General features: G+C 48.0%; 1 protein-coding gene and 1 long non-coding RNA gene across 5 annotated transcripts in view; one reads left to right on the top strand and one right to left on the bottom strand.

Annotated features, from left to right (window-relative positions):
• The window catches only part of CORO2B (coronin 2B), a 112,998-nt gene that overhangs the window by 38,601 nt on the left and 48,808 nt on the right, over positions 1 to 25,589 (top strand). For 3 of the 4 annotated variants that reach the window (XM_019533876.1, XM_019533874.1, XM_019533875.1), the window contains exon 2: positions 17,196 to 17,396. In XM_019533876.1, the coding sequence (XP_019389421.1) occupies positions 17,196 to 17,396 (201 nt within the window). Of the gene's footprint in view, positions 1 to 2,538; positions 2,556 to 17,195; positions 17,397 to 25,589 lie in introns of those variants that run through there. The other variant, XM_019533879.1, reaches the window with a different exon arrangement.
• Positions 6,673 to 17,256, bottom strand: LOC109309213. Its single transcript, XR_002100832.1, has 3 exons — positions 17,172 to 17,256; positions 14,025 to 14,030; positions 6,673 to 6,684 (listed from the first exon to the last, which is right to left on the bottom strand). It is a non-coding gene; the product is annotated as an uncharacterized LOC109309213 (long non-coding RNA).

Here is a 25,589-nt window from a genome sequence, read left to right on the forward strand (position 1 = left end):
GCACTGGTCAGGCCGCAGCTGGAGTACTGCATCCAGTTCTGGATGTCGCAGTTCAAGCGGGATGCAAACAACCTGGAGAGGGTCCAAAGAAGATCCACTCACCTGTTTAGAGGCCTGCAGGACAGGCCCCACAAGGAAAGGCTGAGGGACCTCAACCTCTTTAGCCTCTCCAAGAGAAGGCTGAGGGGCGACCTTGTGGCAGTGTACAAATTCATAACGGGAGAGAGCAACATGAAGTAGGTGATGCTCTGTTCACCAGGGCACCCCTGGGACAACGAGGAACAATGGCCATAAGCTACTGGAGAGTGGGTTTAGGCTGGACATTAGGAAAAAGTTCTTCACAGTCAGGGCTCCCAGGATCTGTAATGGGCTCCCAAGGGAGGTGGTGCTCGCCCCATCCTTGGGGGTCTTCAGGAGGAGACTGGACAGGCATCTGGCTAGGATCACATGAACCCAGGGTTGGTGTTTCTTTTCTTGCCTGCCAGGGGCAGGGGGTCGGACTAGATGGTCCACTGGGGTCCCTCCCGACTCTGGGGATCTATGAATCTATGAAACTGTCCACATCTTTTTTGAAGTGTGAGGCCCAAAACTGGACACAGAACTCCAGGTGAGGCCTCACCAGTGCTGAACAGAGATGAAGAATAATTTCCCCTGCTTTGCAAGTTAGTTGCTAAGGATTGACCAGTTTTTCCTTTTGAATTACTGAGACAGGGGGCCATCTTGAGGCCAGTCACAATGTTGGCCTGCCCACCTGTCTAGGGCAGTCTGTCCACCTAACTTACTTGCCACGCCTTTGATGTAATTGCATAAATGCTTTTAGGCAGGAGGCTACCCATTTTAAGGCCCTGATGCCAAGGGCATAATACATGGCTCTGCACCTTCCCTACACTGTGTCCCATGCCTCACAGGTGACATCCAAAGATCACTTTCAATTTCCCGTGGCCCCACAGATGGGCTGCACTCGGCCTCTGGCCCAAACGTGGTCTCAGGTATCCATGGACATGCCTGGGCCTCATGCCCCCTCACTGGGGCCACAACTCCGGCTACTCCAGGTGGGCCATGTGCTGTCCTTCAGGCTCTACTCTACATGGCTGTTGGCTCTCGCTCCTCCCCCTCAATGGGGCCACTATTCTGCCTTCTCATTGGGGCTTCCAGGCCTTATGCCCTTTGGGCCTCTGGAGTCTATTGACATACCTGGGCCCCCAACACAACCAATGGCCTACTCGGGCCCCACTCAGGGGCCCTGTGCTTTTCTGTCAGGATGTGGTCCCCTAGTCTTTCCCCTCCATGGGGTCACCCACAAAGCAGCAGGGGCTGAGGCTTTCTGGCACCTCATCCTTGCCTTTCACTAGGGAAGCACAGATGTGGCATTTCCTAAAGGTTGCCCTGCCACTGGCAGCCCCACCACACCATCCAGCCCCAGCAGGGTGTAGTTTCAGGTCATGCCCCAGGACCAGGAACCTCCTCCATCCCCATAGTTCCTACCCTGCCCTCCAGATGTTCTGGCAGCAGCAGTACTTGAGCCAGGAGGTGTTCACCCATCGGCTCCCCAATTGCAACTGCCTGCTCTGCTCCTCAGGGCCTAATCTTATACCCAGACTGCCCAGTCTCACACCAATCAGGCAGCCCCCTGGCTACCATGTGACTGACTGATTGGGTCTGCTCTCACTTGCAGGCTGCTTTGCAGCCTGCTCAAGCCCTTAAAAGTGGCAGGCACCCAAGGGTGCACTGCCACAATTACCAAATTGGTTACTTGTAAAGCCAGGCTGAAATATCCTTGCTTACTACATAAGCTGGATTAGTTTGGCCCTTCCTAAGACCCAAGAGAAGTTTCCTGGCTGAGCACTTAGCCGAAAATGTCCAGAACCAAGAGAAACATGTTATGCTCATATACACGCCCTTTGGGACTTGCTAATAACCCTGATGTACCTAATTGACCAACAGGCATTTATATCTCCAGCTGGAGGTGGCTCTCCTCAAGTCAGGTTCACACTGCTTTGGTGAGGTGAGGGCATGGTATGTACAGAAACGAATGAGACCCATTCTAACTTACTACATATAAAGTGTGCCATAGACTGCCACTCTCCAGTAAAGAAAGGAAAGGAAACAATAGAAAAACGGTGCAGAAGACTCATAAACAAGGCTTGTTTCAGCTCCAGGTTCTGGTATGTGACTTTAGGGAGATTGTCTAACCAAAGCGCCTCATTCCCCAGACAAGAAGTGAGTCCTGTTCCCGCGTATCACCGATAACTAAGCCGGTTATATTTTGGGGTTAGCAAATCGGGGGTACGCTAAAAGTTTTAGAAATGGGCAAGTGGGGCTACTCGGAAACGAGCCCTGTGTGAAACCAAAAAGGCACTGAAGCTGAAGAATGCATTCAGGGAGTTGTCTTGAGCTAAGCCAGATACGTGAACATTAAGAGCTGTAAATCCTGATGAAATCCCACTTTTGTCTCTGTTTACCAAAATGTTATCAATGTTTTCCCTCCAGGAATACATCGTCCAGCCAAACCTGGTGGTTCCCAGGGGAAACAGCTGGTATCTTCTGTCACAATGGTATTGCAGCGCTCCATTAAAATAAGTACAGGCAGAATGTCAATCTGATTCCTTGGAAGTGTTTTACAGCGTTGTCTGTCCCATGACGATCAACACCCGCTCACAGCACCACGAGGCAGAACGAGAGCCGAACTGGAGAGCGGGTGCTGCTTGGCACTCCTCTGTCAGTCTCCGTTGCTTCCTTGCACCTAGAGAGAGAGGCTGTGATGAGTATTGAGCATGTGAGGATGGGGCACAAAGAGCATGACTTCTTCAGATCCGAAGCCTGCAATGGCCAAAGAAGCTTGTGCCTGCAAGTATTTAAGGAACTGCTGAGCTTCATGGCATTGTGAGGAAATGTGAATTAAATGGGAGAGACCAATAGCTTGTATAGAAAATTTTCCAGCGATCAAAGCTTTCCTTGTACTCGGGGAGCCTCGGAGCGGTAATAGGAAAACGCCATTGCAATGTGAAAATCTTTTGTACCATTTGAGTAGGTTTAGAGTAGAGGCTTTTCTTGCAAAAGCCGGAGTGGAAGGAAAGCCTGCCTTACAGCCTCCTTTACAGTCCTGATAACCCATCCAGAAATCCTCTTTGTTTCTACAAGAACATCTTGCATTCCTTTAAAGGCAGGAGTCTTTCTAAAACATACACATCTTTAAAAAGTTTATTTTTTCTGAGATAAAGTTTGTGTCCATGTTGAATGGTTGCTTTGTACTGGAGTCTTGTTCTTTGAAGAGCCACTCTCGTCTGAAAGTTGACCAAATGGTTCCCTAACTTTACAGCTTTACATTTGTGGTGCACTAAAAACTTGCAAGGAAAGACATTATTGAATATTTTATACAAAGCGTAAATCCTAATAACCAATGCTAATGCATTCTCCAAACACAGTATAAAAGAAAATGATATGGAAAATTAAAATGAGAGAAGCTATAAAAGCTGCATTTTGGAGTCTGTAAAAATACTTTTATGTGTTTTATAGCCCGGGGGGTTATCTCCTTTGACACTTTTAGTTTGTACTTGAGGGAACAAAAAGCAGAAGCTTCCTGGAATTTTTTTAATGGGTTTGAAAGAGACAAAAATTTTTGTGAGTGATATCTTATAGATCGACTGCACAGTTGGCATAAACTTAAACCAGCTTTTGGGTATCACAGTGCCCTTTCTGCCTCATTTAATACAATAAACAACCAAAAATGTATATGTTTTTCTAATAGACTCCAAGAGTTATGGCTATAAAAATCTTGAACAATGGACTGCAAGGTAGTGAAAAATGAAACAGCTATTGCTGTGTCAATGGGGTCTGGAGGCAGAAGGCAAGTTTCTTAACTACATTTACATCTAAATAAAAAGATCTTTTAATAACATTGACAGCATAAAGAATAAGACTATGTAGAAGAATGTATATAAGCATATATAAGAACTTGGATTCTCTCTCTATTTATATATAAAGAAACATATATAAGAATATATAAGAACTTGCATTCTCTCTATATAAGACTATATAAGAACTTGCATTCAATATATATAGAAGAACATTATATATAAGAAAATATAAGAACTTCCATTCTTTATATAGCTATAGATATAGGTATATAGAATAGAAGTGCTCCAGAGAATAACTCCAGAATCTTCATGTCCCCAAAACTGGGGCTGCAAAATGCATTAATGCAGTTGTTTCCACACCACTAATACCTCGATCTGATCCATACACTGTTTTAGGACTTTCCTGTTAGGGACATCGCTGCAAAAGCAAACCTGACTGATCAGTTTGAGATATGCTTAGGAACTAAAACTGATAGACCTCCCTGGTCTCCTCACACATTTACTTAAGATCCAACCTGCATGGTGCATTGGAGACAACTGGAAGAATCCCAGTGCTCAGTGACTTAAATGAACTGGGGGTTCTTGGCATCCGGCAAGACTCTGGGCCATCGGCCCACTTACCCTGCTGGGTTTGAAAGCCATTTCTTCCTTACTGGAAGGAGCACTTCTCCACTATGCCTCTTTCATGTAAACTAGAACGTGTTTTTCTGAGCTGACGAGCGCTGGCACTGATTTGTATAGCGGCGCCATAATGTATTCTGACATCATGCCACAATCACAAGCGATGCTTGCAGATAGATGCTTGAGACTCAGATTTCCTGCTCTCCGTATTGTTTAACGCATGGTAACCTGGAGTCTCTCTCCTGCAGCGTTCACATAGGGCTGTTCTGTGCTGGAGTAGGAGGACGCGTGGTTTTTGTATTCGAGGAGGCATGTACCTGATCCATCACTGTGTCCTCCTGGTGCAACTCGGTACTCCACCCCCATGAACTGGGGTCTCAGAGACTGTCGTTGTTTGGCATCCCCTTTGGAGTCTCCCCCAAAGCCAGTGCTCACGTAACAGGCTCCATGACTTACCCTTTCTGCATTGCTGGGATTGATGACCTGGCCTCTGTTATACACTCCTTTGATCCCTCCTGGCCCTACTACAGCAACGCAGCATAGCCAGCCAGGAAGCCATCGGTCCCGAGGAAACTCTGGCTAGCATCATTGAGGAGAAGGGTTGAACCGTTCAACACAGGCCAGTATGGGCACATCATGCCTCCCACGCTGGCTGCCCATTTTAGGTCTAGAACTTGACTCAAGATCAAGATAGCCCAGCCCAAGTCATCAAGCATCTTTCCTTTTTGCAAGATGCTTGATGACTTGGGCTGCAGTATCGAAACGATGGCGTGAAGCTCTGGCTTAGTGTAGTAGTGCATGCATCTACCTCGAGGTGATCATCGGTACAGGAGCCGGCACGTCTCTGAGGCAGGTCTGCTCAAGGCCATGAAGCAAAGTGCGGGAGGATCTGAGCAGCCACTGCTCAGCTGGCAGGGATCACGGGCACACTGACAGGGTTGTGTGGGTTTTAAGAGCTTGTTTGACCTTATGTCTTTTTTTTTTTTTTTTTAAGTCCTATTTCTAAGGGGAGTTGGACAGCATTCCTCTATTTCTGTGACTAGGTTACAACAAAAATGCATCAAAACTGCTTGTGAAGTTGAGTCAAAATAGGTGAATACTTTCGGCTGGGAGGCAAAAAAAGGAAGGAGAGAAAAAAAAACAGGATTCAAAACAACTTCCTTTTAAAAAAATCAAAATATATTTTTGCTTTTAAAATTGTTTGGGTCCATATCCTTTACTGAACTCACCCCTGCTGCCCCCATCCCACAGCCCTGAAAGGCTGCCCCAAAGTGTTGCATCGCCTTCCACCAGCAGTGGATTTTGGGGGTCTTTCCCATGTTTCCCTGCCTCTGTTAAATCCATGCCAAAACGAGCTGTTTGGTGTCGCCTCGATGGTGCCGTTGCTGTGTGAGAGTAGTGAAGTGGTTCTGCCTGCTCGGCTCCCTGTTTTGCCCATGATATGGGTCGTACCTGAAAACAGATGCTAACAATGCCTGGCGAGGTTCTTTGGGTAGATGGGATATCCTTTCTTAAACCAACTAAATAGCTGGAAAAATTATTCTTTGCAAGCTTTCGGGGGCAATCATCCTTCTTCAGGCGTATGTCCTTATCCGCCTGAGTCCTGAGACCCACACAGTTACAGCCAGCAACCCTAACCATGCCTTGAACCCTTCATCCCGGCTCTCAAAGCTATTAACAAACTGCGGGGACTGATTTCCCATGGTAGCTGAACATACACGTTCCCACCGTTCAGCTGCAAATGAGGTGTCTGACAAAATAATGAGAGAGCTCCTTTGCACATGAAGTGTTTTGGCCGGCGGTAGTCCTCAGCCACCATCACGCTGGGTGCGCGGAGATCAAATGGCCTGCTGAGGACTTCCAGCTGAACTCAAGCTGAGCAAGGAGACTTCTGAGCATGGAAAGAAATGTGGGTGTTTTTGCTTGTTTTTCTTTCCCCCCGCCCCCCGGTTTTGGCCCAGGTCAGGCTGTACAAATGTGCAGAGCTACTGTGACTTTCCTCCTGCTTAGAAATAATTTGGGATATGCCGAAGCACTCACCGTTCCAGCCAAAGCAGCAGAATCATTATTAAATGCTGCTGCTTTGCCAGCGCGGGGACTTGGCTCATTCGGCAGCCTAAAATACCAAGAGGGTGGTGCTTTTTTTAATCACTTTTATGGAGCTCTCATCCCCAGATGACCCCATCTGCCTATTTCACATGCACTTCTGCCGGCTTTGTGCTCTTGGTCGGAGGCCGGCGAGGCGAGGCTCTGGCTCAAGGTACGAAAACACGGTTCCCAGCAGGAGGCTGCATGAGCACGGGGTAAAACAAGCCATTGTGTCCCTTCCAATTCATCCTGTAGCTGGAATAACAGTGAAGATGTATTTTGGCAGGCTTTGTTTAGTGGCATTTGTCTCCTTTATGTTAAATCCCCTTTTTGTTAAAACAGATTCTTGGGCTTTTTTTTCCCAACTGCAGTAACAGCATTCTGCTCTCTATCTCTTGGGCAATCAGACAGGCCTGAAGACCACATGCTGCTGGCAGCATCTCGCATTGTAATGTTTTCCCATTTGCTAGAAAAACATTTCATCTCCATGCACCGTAACCGGAGGGAACTTGCTGTGCAGCAGGGATGAGAGCTCGATGCTGACCAGCGAGACGGTCCTGAGAGAGTCCGTAAGCAGCACTCCTCCACGCCCCGGGGACGTGGGCAAGGGGCAGGGTTAGGGCAGGCCGGAGGCGCTGGAGTGGGATCATTGCAGGCGGGTCTGCGGGGCTGTCGCTGCCCCCCGTGGCTATGGCTCTGTACCCCCGCGAAGCCGTTTACATAATCAGCCGCATCCGGGACAAAGAAGTTTGTAAAATTGGAGCTAAGGTTCACTTGGCACTGCTCTTACATACAGCTTTCCAGCAGCCTGAGATTAGATTAGGTTGAAACCCCATAGCGGTAATAGATTGGCTTATTTTCTTCTTTTCCTTTAGATGAGGGGTATGCATTTCACTTCGGTTTAGCAGTGCTCCTGGGCTGGATGAGTGGCGTGGGGCCAGTCTGCAGGCTGGAGCCCATAGGCAGGGTTGGTTCGTGGGCCCGGGGCAGTGTGGGGTGAGCCCACAGGCATGACCACCCCATGCGCTGGGTCTGGCTGCAGCACGCTGCATGCTGGCCCAGCCCCGCGTGCCAGATCTGACCTGGGGGCCAGATCCAGCTGAAGCACAACCCCATGCCGAGGTCCAGTGCATGGCTGGACCTGGGGCTGCATCATCTGCCTCCTCACAAGTCTGGGACGGTGGCAGAAATTAAGATTCCCACCCCTGCCCCACTGCCACATTTCTGGACCTAGGGGATGTGCTGAATAACGCGGCCAAACAGACCAGATTGGGCCCTCGGGCCAGAGGTTAAACACTCCTTCTTGCGACGGGTGGTGATAGCGGTTGGTCACAGGCGACCCTGTCTTGCTTAGCCAGATGTATGGAGATCACACTTCACTGCACTGAAATGGAGTAGGCTGCATGTTATTAACCCCCACCCCCCAAACCATGGGACATTGCCTGCCCTTGTGTTTACTATTGTCCCCCCTTCGCCGCATGGCAGCAGCTTTTGGGGCCTTGTGTATGGTTTCTATTTGCAGCTGAAAGCCCAGAGGGAGCAGGAGGAGGGTCATACACTGGTTGCAGGCGGGCAAATCCCCCTGGCAGAAGCCTCGGGGAAGGCACAGGTGTCTTGCTCCCAGCTGCAGCCATCTGGCATCTCGAGCGTGTTTTCCACACCTTGCACAAGCCTCACCGCTTCACTGATTCAGCTCCCAGTTTCCTCCCACAGCTCCTCTAATTCTCACGCTTGGAGGAGCTCCTAGACCAAAGCCCCTCCAGGCTATTTGGTTCGGGAACATGGCCATTAGGCCTTTTGTGTAGCTCTGCAATGCTCAGAAAGCTGGTAAAGGGGTAATGGTTTGGAGAAAGTGCTCCAACCCCTGTAAAGCCCTCGCAAACAACCCAGTGGCAGTCAGTGCCCAGCATCTATCACATCCTAGGTGCGGACCCTCTCCCAGGAAAGCCGTCGGCACCTTTCCACAGGGGCAGCGGCTTGCGGAGCCCCTCTTGCCTTGTTGCATGGCCTCCGCTTGGCACATCTGTGTAAAGGGCCGTATTTAAACACGCAGCCAGTGCAAGAATCTGGAGTGACATGCCAAGGAGAGGAGCTGCATGAACAGCTAACAATGCTTTCATTTTTTCTGCTGTGCTTTAAATAATTGATCAAGAAGCAAAAAGAGTAGGGAGGGGTGAACCCCACCCCCCCTGCGCTGTAGCTTGACTTCAGTTTTCCGCTTCACCTGGGATTGCAGAAGAGGGAAGGAGGGAGATAGATAATTAGCGGGAGAGAGAGAAAGGGGAAGTGTCTGAGCTCTGCAATGCATTATTCATGGCCCTACCTCTCGCATTACCCCACTGAAATGTTAATGAGGAGGAAGACCTCATAGTCTCTGATCTGCATTGCTGCTTCCACCGTGCGGGATGTGACATGCTGCCACGAGCGGAGAGTATTTTGAAAAACTTTCCAGATCTGATTTTTAATGGGTAACTCTGGAGACTTGAGGCAATCAGGACTCACAGTAGAGATGATATCTTTTATTACACCGACGAGATTTTTGCAAAATCAAATCTTTCATTGCAAGCTTTCGGGCACAAACACCCTTCATCGGGCATTGGAGAAAAGATTGTAAAAGTTCTCCTGGGTAGAAATGAAAGTTCATTATTTCATCGGCTTTCACAGAGGTGTCAACAGGCGGAAAACTCCTCTGGGCAGGCGGTTCATAGCTGGTGGCTGGTTTGCCATCTATTGAAAGAAAGGAGAATTGGTTTGCTTTGGTCAGGGGGAAGCTCCCATTTGACTGCAAGCTCATGTTCCTCATCATGAAGGAGAGCTATTAGTGCCATGAAGAATACACTAGTGACCCTTTCCTCCTTCACACTAGACCAGGGGGTCCCAGACTGCGGGACACGTACCCCCGGGGACACACAAGACATCTCTGGGGGGCAGAAACTGCGTAATGGCAGATTTGAAGGGGTTCAACTATAAAGCGGATGCTGGTAGGGGGACGCAGGCAGGTGGTAAATCTGGAAGAGGGTATGCAGTAAGAAGAAGTTTGGGGACCTCTGCTCTGGATCGTCTGAACCCTCCTCTATACATGCAAATGCACATACAGCTTCAGACCTTCATCCGGCATTTCAGCTTTATTTTTCCCTACTGAAAAAAAAAATTCCAAAGCATAAGTAGAAATACAAATAAACTTTCTTTCTCTCATAATCCTAGTAGGAGGGTTGAAGTGCCCATCGTGCTAGACATTTCTAAGGGGAGCTGAAGAAAGCTCAAGTGTGACTTCTCTTGGGGTATACAACACAGAGCTGTGTGCGTGCTACTCCGCACGCTCGAAGGAGCGACATGACGCCGCAGCTCGGAGGAGATGCAGACAGCAAGCGAGGGTTTGCCACTTTAAAAGTACCTGGTAGGCTGGGTCCCGGGTCTAACTGTACCGCTGGGCAGATGGCAGCCCTGACTGGCTTGCTTTTGTGCGAGGGGCAATCTGCATGAAGCTAAAGGGGATTTTTCTACCTGCTAAAGGGGGATTTTACTGCCTGCTTCTCTCTCCCCCCTGCCCCTCCTCACGCGCCCACCTAGACTAGGGGACGCGAGCAGTGGAGGAGGCCTAAACTATCCAGTGGGATTCAGAGCGTGGCACACCTGGACCTGCAGCAAAGATGCTCCAGGCCTTGCTTTAGCAGCAGCTGCCTCGCAAGGCAAGCCTCATTTTGCCCCAGTGCTTAGCTCCTTGCACAGCTCTTCTCCCGCAGCAGCTCCCCTCCCCTTCTGCAGCTGTGCGTGGTTTTGGGCTTCTTTCTTAATCAATTGACGCTGCCCCTAATTCAGTACTAGCCTCCTGGTAAACTGAAGGGTGGGACTGGCTTGCTGCATTATCAAGATCTGCATTGCTAGTACCACCCAGCGCCTTGATCCTTGCAATTAGGAGCCTCACACTTGATGAGCTGGAAACAATGCATGGGTATTCTTGAGTGCCAGCACCTGCTAGAGTTTAAAATCACCTCTGCTATAGTTATCCTTTGCTCAGCTCCTATTTAAAGGAATGGATGGACTCAGGGGTGTAAATAAGCTAAGATACTGGGTTCATAGGTTGAAGTGCACAACTAAGCTTTATTTCTCTTCCTTTGCTTCCTGTGTACCCACACGCTGCGACCAGAATCCTGTCCTAGCCCCTGGGGTCAGTCTCTTACTTGACTATTTTGAATTTTGGTCTTTGGTCCTGCAGAAAAGGTGGTCTCCTGCCCATTTATCATGCTGCGATGTGAGACCTGCTTCTGCTTTTTATAGAAGCTTACGTCCTTCAACACCGAGCTGATAGAAATCTCATTTGTGGGTTTCTTCTCACTGAAAAATTACCCTCTTTCCACCAAACCAGCACAGTCCTGACATTTCTTTTGCTTTGTTTCCTAAACTCTGCCCCAGCGGTTTGCTGTTTGCAAACCTGTATCATGCAAAGTACAATGACCACATTTTGGGAACACCAACAGCATCATTTAGATGCTGCATTGTCAAACCGCACTGAATTTATATTTAAAAGCAAGCATCAAATAATGGTTACATACTCCACTTCCAGGTTTTGTCAGAAGGAAAACAGCGCGGCTGGATATCTTAATTCTGGTATAGCCTCACAAGGATTTCCAGAGTTAAGTTCATCTCTGTGTCTGCTCGTTCAGGTATCGCCTCCACTTCACCCGTGCATCCCCAACATTTGTTTCAAAGGGTCTGTGGATATTCCCACCCTGAACTCTTAACAATGGGATTGAATTAAAATCCAGCATTTGCCACTGTGTGAATCTTTTCTCCATCCGATTAGTGTACAAAGTCTCTAGGAAGAGTTGACTGTGCTCATTGAGAGGAAATGCTTTCTTTGGTACAGTTTTTTTTTTAGCAGGAGGTTAGCCTGAAAATATCTGTTTTTCTTCCTGCAATTGAGAGCAGATACCTCAATGTGTGAATTGCAGAAAAGTAACGATGGGGCTGCAGTCCAGGTCTTGCTTTCCTGAAAAGTCCCAGACAGCAAAGCTTAACCTCTGTCAAAGTAATCTGCTGCAGGATCAGGGCTGGGGAAACCAAGGGTTTTAAAACTGACTTTCCAGGCATCCCAAAGCTTTGCCCTCTAGCATTAATCATGGAACAAAGCACTGATAAAAGCAACTTTCCCTGAAGGAGGAGAGAATTGCTCTTGATAACTGAATTGTCCTTCACATGCTCGGTGATGCTGTATTTGAGGTGGCGTTATACCTGCCATGTGGAAGATCAGCCACAGTACAACCCTCCTGCTAAGGCCTGAGGACAGCTGACATGCACTGAAGTTGCTCTGATTGGAAAGCATGGAGGTGCAGAACAAAACAGCATGGGGCTCATTATTTTGCCGCCGTAAATCAGAAGTAATGCAGGCCCCTAACACAGGTGCCCAAGTGGTGTGAGAGGAGACTCTTCCTCTAACTCCCAAACAGGTGAACTTGTTCTTGAACTTTGTAGCAACAAAGTGCAAAGTCTTCCTAGGGCTGGGAAGTGAGCGACTATTTAGGCACATGCAAGCTTTGTGCCTTTTGAAGTCAACTTCAATTATTTTATCCCTACAGAATGACTTTGTTTTCCACAATGCACATAGCTCCAAATAGCAAATCAATCCTAAAAGAAACCAGCTGAATGTGTTTGTAAGATGGAGTATAGTGTGCATAATATATATATATATATATATGTATATGTATTAACTGTGATGATCTGTGGTTAGTGGACCCCCTGGCCCAGAAGCAAATAGTTACACCGTCTTCCTGGGGTGCTGCTCATGCTAGGACAGGCAGCAGTGTTGGCCTCATGAGCTGTTTTGCTGCAATCTTTCACATGCTGCTGTGAAAATAAAGCCTGGATGCACTATTTCATGTCAACATATTTCCCCTGGAAGTCTGTAAAAACTTGACTTAAGAAGATGCATAAAATAAATCTGGATTGGAAGGATTCTCCAGCCGGCTGCCAACTATATTATAACCTCCTGAAGAATTGCTCTTCTAAGCGGAGCGGCTGGTCTCAACATACTGACGGCAGCTTCTATCACAATACTCAGCCTTTGCGCAGCTGGAAGAATCACTCTCCCCTTTTCAGAGAGGGAAACCAGAGCGGCTTGCCCTATCGGCAAAGCTAGGAAGGGCACCCAGGTCCCGCTGCCTGTTTAGCTGCACTTTGAAGTACTACTGGTTAAATTTTGAGCCTGTTAAAACCCATGGGAGTTTTGCTATTGCCATCAGGATTTCATCTCACTGTGCCTTCCTGGCTGCCTAGGTGCCCTGCCATAAGGACTTGGAGAACCATAGAAATATTTCATTCCTTTCTTTGCAGGATCACGTATCAGACTCCAAGACCGTGTCTACGTGACCGGTGGACTGCGCAGTTGTTACGGCGCGGTCATTTAGTATTTGCATAACTAAATGACTGCGCCGTAGCATCCCCGCATGCTTTATTCTGCTGCTGCGGTGCAGTGAGTGGCCCCCATGGGTTAGTGCCCCCCAACACTACTGCGCAGCAGCGTCTCCTGTAGACGCGTTCAGACGGTTTTCTTTTGCTAACTGTGACAGCATATTTCTTCCTTTTCTTCTTAGAGGAGAAACTCCTACAGATCTTTTTCATCAGCTGTTCTCTCTGTATGGCGATATAACTCACCGTGGATTTGTATGACTTTCCCTAACACGGAGAGCAAAGGGGTAATGATGACACCAGCGATCCTAGCATTCTTGGTGACTGCGGGCAGCTGTTGAAATGGGGTTTCTCCCTTGTCTTGCTTGCCCTTTAATCCAGCTTTGAGCCCCATGCTCTTTCCCTGGCTGTTGTTGCTTCCAAACACCCAACTTCCTGTGCTGGATCCCAAGACCTCCTCGTGGGCCGTGCAGCTGGTGGCCTCCCCAGCTGGGAGGCCGGTTTGGGATGCCCTGCCTCCACCCCCACGATGCTCCCAAGCTCTGATGGCTTGAGCGAGACTTCATCTCAAGTCTCCCACATGACGTGATGAGCTATTTCTGACGCCGCCGGTGTGCCTTTTGGCCACCGAAACGATCATTGCTCCAGGAAGGAGCCGGATCTAAAGAATTGCTTAGACCCCGAGAGGAGCGGTGTTTGTTGCATTGCACAGTGTGGCTCTTCTGGACAAAGCAGCATGAAGCAATTTCCAGATTTTTCACTGACGCTTCCTGGCTATAGGCAACACAGAGCCTTTGGAGCTAGTTGACATTGTTGACAGGAAATAGTGGCTGAGGTTAAATGAGAGATTTCTCCAGTGAAATATTCACTCGGGCTTATGGCTTCCTCTCCCCAGGGTGAGAACAGAATGGAAGTTTGCCCCGAGTTCTGTGAAAGAACAAATAACAGGGATTTAAAAATAGAAAGAGGCTGAAATCCTGAAAATTACAGTATCTTGCACTTTCTTGAGTCCCAGATGGATAGGACAGCTCCATCCATCACGGCCCTTGGAACGGCCAGCTCTGAGTTTTAAAATAAATCTCTGAACTTGCTTACACCGGGCCGTTTGACAGTGACTAGTTGAGCGAATTTGGTGAATTAATCAAACACCAGGAGGGGATGTGTCTTCCTGGAACCCAAATACCAGATCACGTCATAATTTTTTTAATGCAATTTCAAAATTGCAAGTAGCTCCCTGCTTAGAGGATGCCAACGGTCGTATCTGCTCTGGACTTTAACACAGGGAGAAAATACCAGTCTAAGGAAAATTTCCAAGCTTTCTCTGGACATATCAGGGAACGACAGAATAGGAGGGCTGGCAGCTCCCGAAAGGCGAGCGTGGGCTCCTCTGTTTCTCCCAACTGCATCTCCAGATGTTATGTGTGGAAAAAATCTTATGATGCCACGTGTGACCTTGTCACTGATATTGCTTGGACGGGCCGGTGATCAGCGTATTGGCTTCCAAGTGCCCCCAGGAAAAGCCAAATTAGAAGCTCCTTCCTACGTGGTGAACTTGCTGTAAAGAGACACAGAGGGCACATCTCCCTATCGCTCTGTCAGAGCGTGCGGGGTGCGGGGCAGGTGGTTAACCTGTGGGAACACGGGGCACGTTCATCTGGACGTGACAGATGAACTGTTAGCCTGAATCACTTGGGCTCCTGTAAACCAGGCCAACCCATCCTGTTAAAGCTGTGGGTCATTGGATGGGCTTGCTATACTTTGACTTGCAACCTGCTACTTCACTTTTTCCTCATCAGAGGAGGCTGCAGACTGGCTCGACAACGCCAGACTTGCTGCATTTTTTTTTAAACAGCCTTCTTTTGTAAGCAATTAAAAATGTCCCATGTAGAAGCACCACTTGGCGTGATATAGCTTAGGTAGCATGGCTTAGAGAGGACTTTTGAGGTGCTTTCTAACTATTGTCGTTGGGGATTTTCCAGGGAGCTTTGGGAAGGACAGGCTGTTATGCTAGATGCAGAACAAAACCCTACAAAAATAATGTTCTTTGTGAGAGAACAAGATCTCATTGCATCTCTACATCCTCGTTTGCCAAAGGATGAATAAGCCATCCATCATTTTGATGCTCTGGGTTCAGGTTAGTCCTCTGCAGAATATATCTCCATTTGTTTGGCCAAGAACTAAGCCATGTGAACCGGATCTGTTAATTGCTAATCACGACCGCAGCTGACTTCCTGCCCTTTGGGCGGGGGGCTGGACTCGATGGTCTCCCGAGGTCCCTTCCAGCCCTGATGTCCATGAAGTCTATGAAGTCTATTATAGCAAGCATTGTCATGGAGCCTTTAGAATAGCCCAGTTATTATCAAATCATAGAAACGAGGGTTGAAGGGAGCTCAGGAGGTCACATCCAGTCCAACCCCCTGCTCCAAGCAGGACCAGCCCCAACTACATCATCCCAGACAGGGCTTTGTCCAGCTGGGGCTTAAAAACCTCCAAGGATGCAGACTCCACCACCTCTCTGGGTAAGTTATGCGTTTATGCAAAAAACAGGCCTTGCTCCCTGATTTTTTTCCCCACCTCCGCAGCTTTGCCTGTCAGAGAAAGCAACCTCACTTTGCCACACAAGAAGAGCGTAAATGGGCCGAACGGCAGCATTTTATATTTCGAGAGTCTTCAGCAAGGGATGCTCCACACAATGCAGCTGGGGCAGTGGAAGTGATAGGATAAGTGTTACTACTGTATTCATTAAAGCCGGGTCTGGAAAAGATGTGCCTGTTATTGATACTTGTCGAGAGATGCGATGAGCATGAGGCCTTTTGCTTGAGTGCAGGCGCATGGCGTTTGTTGGTGGATGTTAGTTAGGGAGCCATAAGCTGCTTTGAATCCTCAGCTGTGCAGTTGTCAGAGTGTGTCGATAGAGGTTTAAACACTTATGGTGCTGCTGCTAGGGGGCTTAAGTGCTTATGCTTTTCTAAACACTTAAGTCCTTGGGGAGGAGCAACGGTTTGTTGCACTGTAAGGACCTGTTCTCCCCGATGGAAGGTAACAAATAATACAGCGCTGTTTCTCAAGATGGAAGTCTGTTTTATTTGGCCTTTTCGGGGGGGCTTCACACAATCTCCAAGTGGAGCTGAAAACATTCAGAAATGAGCCTACAACTGCCCTCCTTTCCCTTTGCAAACAGATTCAGCATGAGTGTATCTATAGGGGAAACTGTGCAAATTGGTCTCTGGGGGTCTTTTTATTTGTGTAGAGAGTTGCCACATCTGCATGGGTAAGTGCTCCAACAATGCAAAGGGGGGAAGTTATTGCAGAATAGGATGGGTCTGAATTTAAAGCACAGTAGCCACTCCGCATAGCTCCCTGTGTGGACATCCTCATTGACAGGTACCAGTAGGCAGTTCATTTTCATCCATGTCCAAAGACACAAACCCACGTGGTGCTGGCCATGCCAACACAGCGGCTCTGGTAGCTGTGAGAAGCCCCAAAGCCCCATGGGCATCTGTGGTATACACTGTTTTATTAAATGCTAACTTGCATTCAGTCTACCCAACTTCCATTAGCTTCAGCGTGCCTTGTTCCTTCATAATGAAGAAGTATTTTGAAATCATGGAGATGGATGTTCTTTATTCTTGTTAGGTGCTTTGGGAGGATGTCCAAAGGCACTGTCCAAAGGTCAAATGACTGGAGCTGTGTTCCAGTTTCAGTGAATTGCAGCTCACAGTTTTTCCTCAACGATATCATGAATTTGAGAATAATTCTGCACACATTTACAAGAAGAAGGTGAACCAAGCAGTTCATCATTAGCACGGAGCTTGGTTCACCTGCTCATTAGCTCCCCAGCTTTGCTGTCACTGTCCGATGATTATCCAAATGTTGCTGGCTGTGCTGTCCTTGTTTCCAAGTGAACGTTAGAACAATTTCCCAGCCATGCCTAAATGATTTTTTTCTCCCAGATCTGTCTGCAAGTTGAGGGAGAGTGTCCCCATTGCAACTCCGGACTGGTGAACTAAATGAGAAGTGGGAAGCTGAGCCTTTCGAGGATGTTTGGATATTCGCATAGAAGGACGTGGCAGGCGATGTTCTGTCCTACTGACATGAAGGGAGGACTTGAGCTACTCTTGGGGTGTTTCCGTTTGAGTTAGCCCTGGGAGTTACTGTGTGTCTGCATCACTTCCCTCCTGAAATGTGGACATTTTTAACAATCTCTGCATGTTTGGTCTACAGATGTCATGGCGCCCACAGTATCGCAGCTCAAAGTTTCGAAATGTCTACGGGAAAGTGGCGAACCGAGAGCACTGCTTTGATGGGATTCCAATTACCAAGAACGTTCACGACAACCATTTCTGTGCAGTCAATGCCAAGTTCCTCGCCATCGTGACGGAGAGCGCCGGCGGAGGGTCCTTTCTTGTCATTCCTCTGGAACAAGTAAGTCATTTTTCCTTAACAAAACCTGAATGCAATTCAGTGGTAATCTTAAAGCACAGCTGTTAAAACAGATGTTGTGTCCCAGGAATCTCTTTAATACGATGGTGACATGCCTCAATCTTTGGTATCTTCGCGGGGGGGGGTTGTGGGTTTTCTTTTTGTTTATGGAAGTGAAGCTTGAAAGCAGGTTTAATAAATGGTATTTTCCTTTAGATCTTTTTTGGGGGGAGGAAAAATCAAAGATTTGTGTACAAAAGTTTTTGCTATTGTGGCCCTTGCGCTTCTCAGTCTGAGGGCCTCTCTCAGGTCTCATCTAGTGCTTCCTTATAAGCACTGACGCATTGGCCTTAAAGTTTGCTCCTAGCAACCCTATAGGTCTGTTCCCTCCATAATGGCTTGTGTGACCTTATTCTCACCAGAAGCCCCATCTCTCTCAATGGCTCTGCTCAGGGTAGGACCAAGCCCCCACATTTGTAGTGTTTGAGCCATCTAGTTTAAGTTGGGCACATCCCAACAGACCGTGAGAAGCTTGTTCTGTGCGGACATGCCAAGTTGTGTGACACACCCTTTTAGAAAAGTGTGTGTGACACAACCACAATGCAGAATTTCCCAAAGGCAGATGCCTGCAGTGTCCAGGATGGCAAGACTTTATCTCCTTCCCCTGCAGCAGCCAAATGAAATGGCAGAAACCTTCTTTTATGGGCCTAGGTGCTCTTGAAGCAAGTCATCTTCTGCTGCCCTCCATGACCCATGAGAACTGCTGTAGAGCTGCAGGGAGTCCTGAGCTGATCAGAGGCCCAGATCTTCAGTGTCGAGGTACTGAAGGTTGCATCGGGGCACAAATACAAAAGAAGGAAATGGAAATCTTGGGCATGTGGAAAACAGATGCTGTAGTGTTGCTCTGGAGGGTGAGGGGGGATTGAGGTAGTACTGAATACTTTCTTGCAACTCTTCTTTCATGATAAGCTGCACCGTAAAACACTCGAGTGAGGTTTGTATGAGATTACTTTTCGATCTTAGCAATGGACCCATGTCTTAGGCACAGCTGAGTCACAGAACGGGCTTTGATACTCCTTCCGTCTCTTCCAGGGACACGCTGAGCCTCTGTTTCTCAGTCTGAAGGATTCGAGTCCACCTGGACTCACGTCCTGGTAAGACAGGGCTGAATTCTGCCTTTCCTCAGTCTTTAAGAGGGGTTTTGCAACATGAAAATTTGCCTTGGCGTGTTCCCTAATTCTCAGACTCTGTCACAAGGTCCTAGTGACTTTTCTTCTTTATTTCTGCTGCCAAATCTATGCTGTCTAGTCTGGAGGAGAGATTATTGCACCATTGTCATTTGCAGTTTGTCATCCTCCACACATCTTGTGTCTGCCTTCTCCAGTCTGTTCAAAGCTCAGCTTGTCACTCATGTCACGGTGATTATGCCTTGACTTTCCGTTCTCTGCACTTAAAGTCAGGGTGTGTATTCAGTTTTCACCACCTAGACTCAAGCGCCGCGCGCAGCTGACCAGCGGGAGGTGTTCAGAGTGTATAGCGTTGTCATTTTTTAGTTCACGGCCTCCCGATCTAAAAAACTTACCTTCCTGCCTGTTACATGTTAGAAACTTCATGCGTGGTTTGGTGGGACTCCGTTTCTGATGACTGGTGAATGATGAGCCATTTTTAAAAGCAAATTTAATCCACAGCTAAATGTTGTTTTTGCAGCGTCTGGAGCTGCCTGCTAGTTACCAGTGTAAATTGCTTTAATACACGTGAATAATCCCACAAACTTTTACTGACTAATACTCCTGTTTGGAATATGCTTTTCTTTTTTCAGCAGATGACCTTGCACTTTAACTTCCGCCCCTGGTCCGGAGATTTCCTTCAGCTCTTTGCAGGAGCTCAGAAGTAACTCTGTTAGATTAGCTCATGGCATTTTAACTCCTGGTGGTTCAGCAGATGCTTCAGAAACGGGCCTATGGGGATCTGCTTTTTGTGAGGAAAGCAATGCCTGTCCGTTGTGCTCATTCATGGCTCAACGGCCATTGCCGCGGCTCACGTTTCGCACTACCCCTTGGAAGAGCTGGTGTACGGTTGCAACGTTGTGCATGAAATGGCTCTTCCCTTTGGCTGGAACGTGTTTCCTCCACTTGAATGCACAACGCTGGCATTGGTGTTTCTCCACTGGCTTCTGCCACGGAGGCAGCATTTGCCGTTTAATATCAGCGCTTCGCTGTACCAGAGGGTGAACTGAAATGCATGAGAGCGCATGGAGGAGCATGCACGTACGTCTTCCCACGTGGCGTGTGCTGTATAATAATCAGTCCCAAATGCCTGTAGCTCTTACACAGCAAAAGGCTGTACAGGATGATACTGAATTTCCAAGTGCTGGCTGGTCCACAAATTGCTGGAGAAGTTCCCAAATCTACCAGGCCTTGAAAAAAGATTGCAGACCAAACTGGCTGTATGTGCCTGGCTTGCTAGCCTTACTTTAAGAGCTAGATTAAGTCTGAGAGGTAACTTGCTTGACATCAGTGGCTGCACCCAGATTTTAGTTTCCTCCAAGAAACATGGGGTCCCTCATTGACAATATACATTTGGTAAATGCTCCAGCTTCCAGCATAGTAGCTGTTTATTGCACAGATATGGAAAACTTCCTGGACCACCAGCTATGGGAAAATATTTTTGCCTAAATATTGCCACAGTTCACGTATTAACTCCTTTGTGCCACTACCTTCCTGAGCACATAGGTGTATGGGTTTTCTTTCCAGTTAATTTTCAAGGTCCCTATTGAATTTTTCTTTAGTTTTCAGAGTAGAAGCAAGTGCCGATGGAAGGAACTGTAATCAGCATTTTAATTGTGATGCACAGCTTGAATCTTATTAATATTCTAAAAACAAGTAGGTTTATCTAAATTGTTTAAGTATTTCAGTCTCCATCTCTGGCGGTGTTTTCCCTGTTCCACTCTGTGTTTCCGCTGCTGAATTTTCAGCCTGTAATTATGAATATGCCAATCCAGACTTCAATAATTTTAAGCAGTTATAAAGTTTAAGCGATTAACTCCTTGTCGCCAGCAAGTCACCTTAATTTTGGTAAACCCATCGTGGCATCCATGGCCTAGGAGCAGGCGGCACCCTGTACGTAGGGTGCAGTCAGGTCTAGGAGGAATTATTGCCAAACATTCAGAAGTCGCAAGAATATTAAATATCAAGACAATCATTTAATACACTCTAGTCAGAACAGAGGTTGGCGGGACATGGAAGCTGGAGATACACTCCTTTGTGCCGTTTTATAATTTCATCATTTTTAAAAATAGAATCTGATTAGTTCATTCTGAGGAAACCAATTTTCTCTGGAAATAAGCAGCCTTCTAATTAATTGGCATCCATATTTAGCTGAACATAATTAAGGTAACCTAGATACTGCAATTCTACCCTAGGATTTAATGTTCTCTTAACTTGCCTTTTCTTTACATTCTTGCCCTCTCCTCATCAAGAATCCTTTCTCCTTTATTTTTAAAACACATACCACGCACTGAGCCACATATCCCTCTGGCTGCCCATCAGAAACTGCAGTCACTTGTTATACAAACCTGCCTGTGTGTCCTTACCTAAAACCAAAGCCACCTGCTTTCTTAAGGCAGCCTGAAATATAAGAAAGGTCCAAGTACAGAGACTGCAAAAGTCTTGCCAATCCCCAAGAAAGTGTGGTTAAAAGCTCTGTAAAGGTCATGGCAAAGGCAAAGAGTTTTAGACACTGTCCTGAAGAATCAAAGTTGTGCATTGCTGGATATGTTTCACTTTTTATCTAAATAGGGGGGAGGAGGGGAGCAGATAAAGGATAAAGGAAATATTTTCCTTGGACTCCCAGTTTCTTTCATGCTTTCCAGTGGGAAGCAATGGTGAGGATATGTCAAAAACCTGAAACCCCCAACATTTGTTATATTAAAGTTGAAATATTTCATTTGGATGGAAAAATTAAACCCTTCCTTACACTGTTTTTGGGGGGAAAAAATTATTTGTATTCCCACCCCCAACACCTGTTTGGACTCGCACTGAGTTGCTGGTTGAGAATCACTGGGGGCGACTAAAGGCTCAGCCACAAAAAGCAGGAGGCTGCTCTTGCCAGCTTCGTCCCCAAATTGTCATAGCTTCACACTGGTCCAGAAATGGCATCCAGCTCTCCTGCTTTGTCTCCTGTGCCCTGCTGCCTCCAGGAAAACTCCCTGGCGTCAGAGCTGACTAGCACTGGCCATCTGCAAAGATCAGCTCCTCCTTAGAAATCCAGTTTGGGTTTTCCCCAGGTGGTTTTTGAGCTCACTTGTAGCTCAGTGTGCTGATGGCACGGATACGCAGGTGTATTCAGGACACCAGAAAAGAGCAAAGTGAGAAGAGCGACCCGGACCACCTCAAGAGTGAACAACTTCAACATTTGCTATGGCATCAACTAGGCTTTGAGATCCTCTTGAGATCTAAGGGAAGATCTTGATACTTTTTCATGTAGTCTGTCTGACCAGGACTTTAGGACTTAGTATAATCTCAAGTCTGTGTTGCGTGTGGATGAGATACAAGTAGGGTGGCCACCACAGAGGAGAGTCCACTTGTCCTCTGTCCTCGATCGATGAGAAACCGGATGCCTTTATGTCCTCTATTTTTCTCTTGAAGGAAAATTGCTGTGGGATGATTGCTGCGGGATTGAAGAGAAAAATAGAGGTCGTAAAGGCGTCGGGTTTCGTATCGATAGAGGACGGAGCAGCAGAAAACCAGAATGTCCTCCCTGATGGCCACCCTAGATACACATATTCCGAGAATTCATAATATTTGGAAAAGTAGGCTATAGCCTACAAAAGTTCATGCCTCTCTGAACAAGATGCCGCCCGCCCCAGCTTTCTTAACGCCAATGTTAAGCTGCTTCCTTAGGGTGGTATGCATGAGAAAGAAATACCACAATTGCGACGTCTTCCTGCCCTGATACTCTCTCTTCCTGTGACCCAACTTCCCTCATAAATTCTCGCAGCCTCCCATCTGTTCCTCTCCTCCCACACCCCCTTCTGCATCCCGCCTCGCCGTGCCGCTGCGATATGCAAGCAGCATCGTCAAAACTCATTCGGCTTGCAGATTCTCTAGCGATTGATTGTCCACTCTTCGGCATCAGGCTCTTCCCCTCTAAAAACTTCGTGCGCTGGAATTGCTTTTGTCGTGTGGGCGAGGGAGAGCCTGGGCTTCGAGGCCTGGACCAGAATTGAAAGGAAAGAAAAGTCTTTCCCTCACCCGCAGAACGGCCCAGGCACTGCAAGCAAAGGCAGTCTAGACAACTGCTTTCAGCTGCGGAGGGGCAGAGCCGTGCAACCTGACTCAGCAGTCGCCCTAGCCGTGTCTCTAAGCATGAGCAAAATAAAAAACTCCCTCAAGCAGTGCTTATTCAGACCGCGATTGTAGCCATGATTGCAGCAAGGAAAAATGAATGCCATCCAGAAGAACCGGGCTGGGGAACTCAGCCAGTAAATTCCACGCATACGCATAATTCAGCAAGATTAGCTGGGCGTTCGCTATCAAAACGCCAGTCATGGGAAGGCACTGCTGGTTAATTTGCAGGTCCATCCCCCTGTGGGAGGTTGCAGCTTGGTGTGCAGTCTCATTAATGCTGCAGGCTTTTTATTCCGTGCAGCGAAGACGCATGCTCTGTCGTTTCGGTTGCAACGAGATGCAGTCGAGAGGCTGGCGGGGCTGCTTCCCTAGTAATATGTCTTTACTGTTATCATTTGGGATGAACGTGTACATCTAGATGCTTCTCTGGCATTTCCCCCCCATCTGTTGGATAGTGAGAATGTTTTCGCTGTCTTAAATATTCCTTTCATTGCTGTGAATGTGGAAGTTTGTTGCATCTCGCTCCTCTGAGGGAAAAACAAATACAGTCCTTTTGCCTGGCTCTCCTTTTCTTGTCCTCCCTTGTGCAACACATTCGGAGATGGCTTTGTGCGCCACCGCCCTCTGTTGGGATGCCTGTGCATTTCGGGCGGGGTTCCTCTGCTCTTCTTCGCGGCCTCGGCCTGTAGAAAATATACCTCTCAATGCAGTAATAATAGCTCGGGGAGAGTCGCCGTCGTTTCATGGGCAAGGACAGCTGGATTTGGGTTGGTTTTCCTTTGGAGCCATGTCTTTACAGCCTTCTTCATGACTGTGGCAACAGGAGGGGCTGGAGATGAGCAGCCCCACATTTTGCACAAGCAGGGGGTAGTGTTCCTTTTACAATACATGGCCAAAAACCAATTTAAAGGGAACATCAGAAGTTGGTGCGTCTGGGGTTTTTTTGACAGGCGAAAACGCAGCTAACTGTGCTACACAGCAGGACTTGAGGGTGACCGTCTCCCAAGTAAAACACCTGCATTTCCCCCCAGTTCTTCAGTGTGTCTGCCCAGTACGGGACGGGGGGCGTTGGGTGCGAAGTGGGTTTCAGTCCTGCCCCAGCAATGCATCTGACTTACGTCCAGCCAGCTCATGTATAAACATTTCCCTGGAAACACGTATTAGCTCCTGGCTGGGCTGGGTCACTAATGGCCTACTTGGGATGATCCTGAGGGAGCAGCTTGGCCGGGACCTAGTTTCCTTTGCCTCCTTGAGCATTTGCAGCCAGTGTCCTCGTGCCTCTGCCAGGCTTCATATTCTGGCCGTATTCATGCTGCTCCCATTTTACTGACGTAAGTGGAGGACTCCGAAGCGGTGACTGTGTGACTTCAGTCCCAGGTCACATACTCAAGTCCCATGCGCTTGCAAAGAAAGCCTGTGTGCTGAGCTCGTGTTGCCAGCATCGCCTATTGAAAAGTTTTGAGTCATCGCCTCAAAATGTTGAGACTTTAAAAGCAAGGCGGGGCCCTTTCTTGGCCTTCTGGGTTTAGGGTTGCCAACTCTGACTGAAGCTCTTCCGGGAGATGTTTTTCCCAGCATGACGTACCGTCATTAATCGTACTGTTCAACCCGGTCGCAAGATCGGTCTCCCGGGCTGCTTTCAATGGTCCCCAGGAGATGGATGCCGATTCCAGCAGACCCGGGGGGGTTGGCACCCCTATCTGGGTTGCAAGACGGTTAGGGCTGGGCTCACTGCAAGCTTCCCTTTGCAAGAAGGGTGGCTGAAGGACTTTTTTTTTAATGTGGTGGGCTGGAGTCTCGCATGGTCACTGAGTCCCTAAGGAAAACATCCAAGTGCCTTAGCATCTGATGATGTAGGCTGTTGCCCAAGAAAGCTCATGTCTCTCCAAACCAGTTCATCCCTTTGGTAGCCACCATGCCCCAACTTCTGCCTAACTTCCTAACATGGCTAACCACCTCTATGCTCCCGAAGGCACCCTGCTCTGCCAAAAGAAATGGACTACAATCAGTCTACACAAGGAACTTGCTCAGGTACGCTCAAACGCCTCCGTTCTGCCCAGATGCCAGCAGACGAGCGCCCTACCCGAGGGACTCAATCCACTCCGCTCCACGTGTGACACAACCCGCTCTGCCAGGCGGTGCCTCGCCGTGCAGCAAATGTATGTAGCACCCGACTCACAGAGCTAGCAGACGGCGTACGGGACCACCCAGGCATCGCAGCCATTGACCGGAGATCAATGGATCTCTCCATCCAGCCTTGAAGCCTATCACAGACTCCGCCGTTATTTAAGGAGATGACAGAAGTGAAACTTTCCAAACTTATACACTCCAACCCCACAGTCCACAGCACTATCATCAACCCATCCAGCCACGCTCTGGTTCCCAGAGGTATCTGCACTGTCCTGTGGTCTTTCCTTCTGCTTCACTACACAGCTCAGTAAGCTGCAGCCATATGCAGACCTCAGGGCCTTTTCCATCACCTGCGATTAAAGGGAGGTTTCCATGACGCAGCGCCACACAGCGATCACTACACCGCACGCCTAGCCCCTCCGCAGCACCTGACTGACTCCCTGTATCTACAAATGAATGGCATCGCCATGGGCTCACACATAGCCCCCCAGTATGCCGGTATGTTTATGAGACCTTGAAGTTCATTTCTTCCACAGCTGCCCTCTCACGCCTCGGTACACGGATGACATCTTCATCATTTTAACAACTTCCACTGCCCCATCGAGCTAACTCTTGAATACTCCGCTCAGCAAATTCACTTCTTGGATGCCGCAACGACACTTTACAATAGCCACAACACTCCCGCACTGTATCTGAAACTACCCGACCATCACAGGTA

The sequence above is a fragment of the Crocodylus porosus genome, unplaced genomic scaffold (assembly GCF_001723895.1).
Source record: "Crocodylus porosus isolate Cpor-Errol unplaced genomic scaffold, CroPor_comp1, whole genome shotgun sequence".
Classification (NCBI taxonomy): Eukaryota; Metazoa; Chordata; order Crocodylia; family Crocodylidae; genus Crocodylus; species Crocodylus porosus.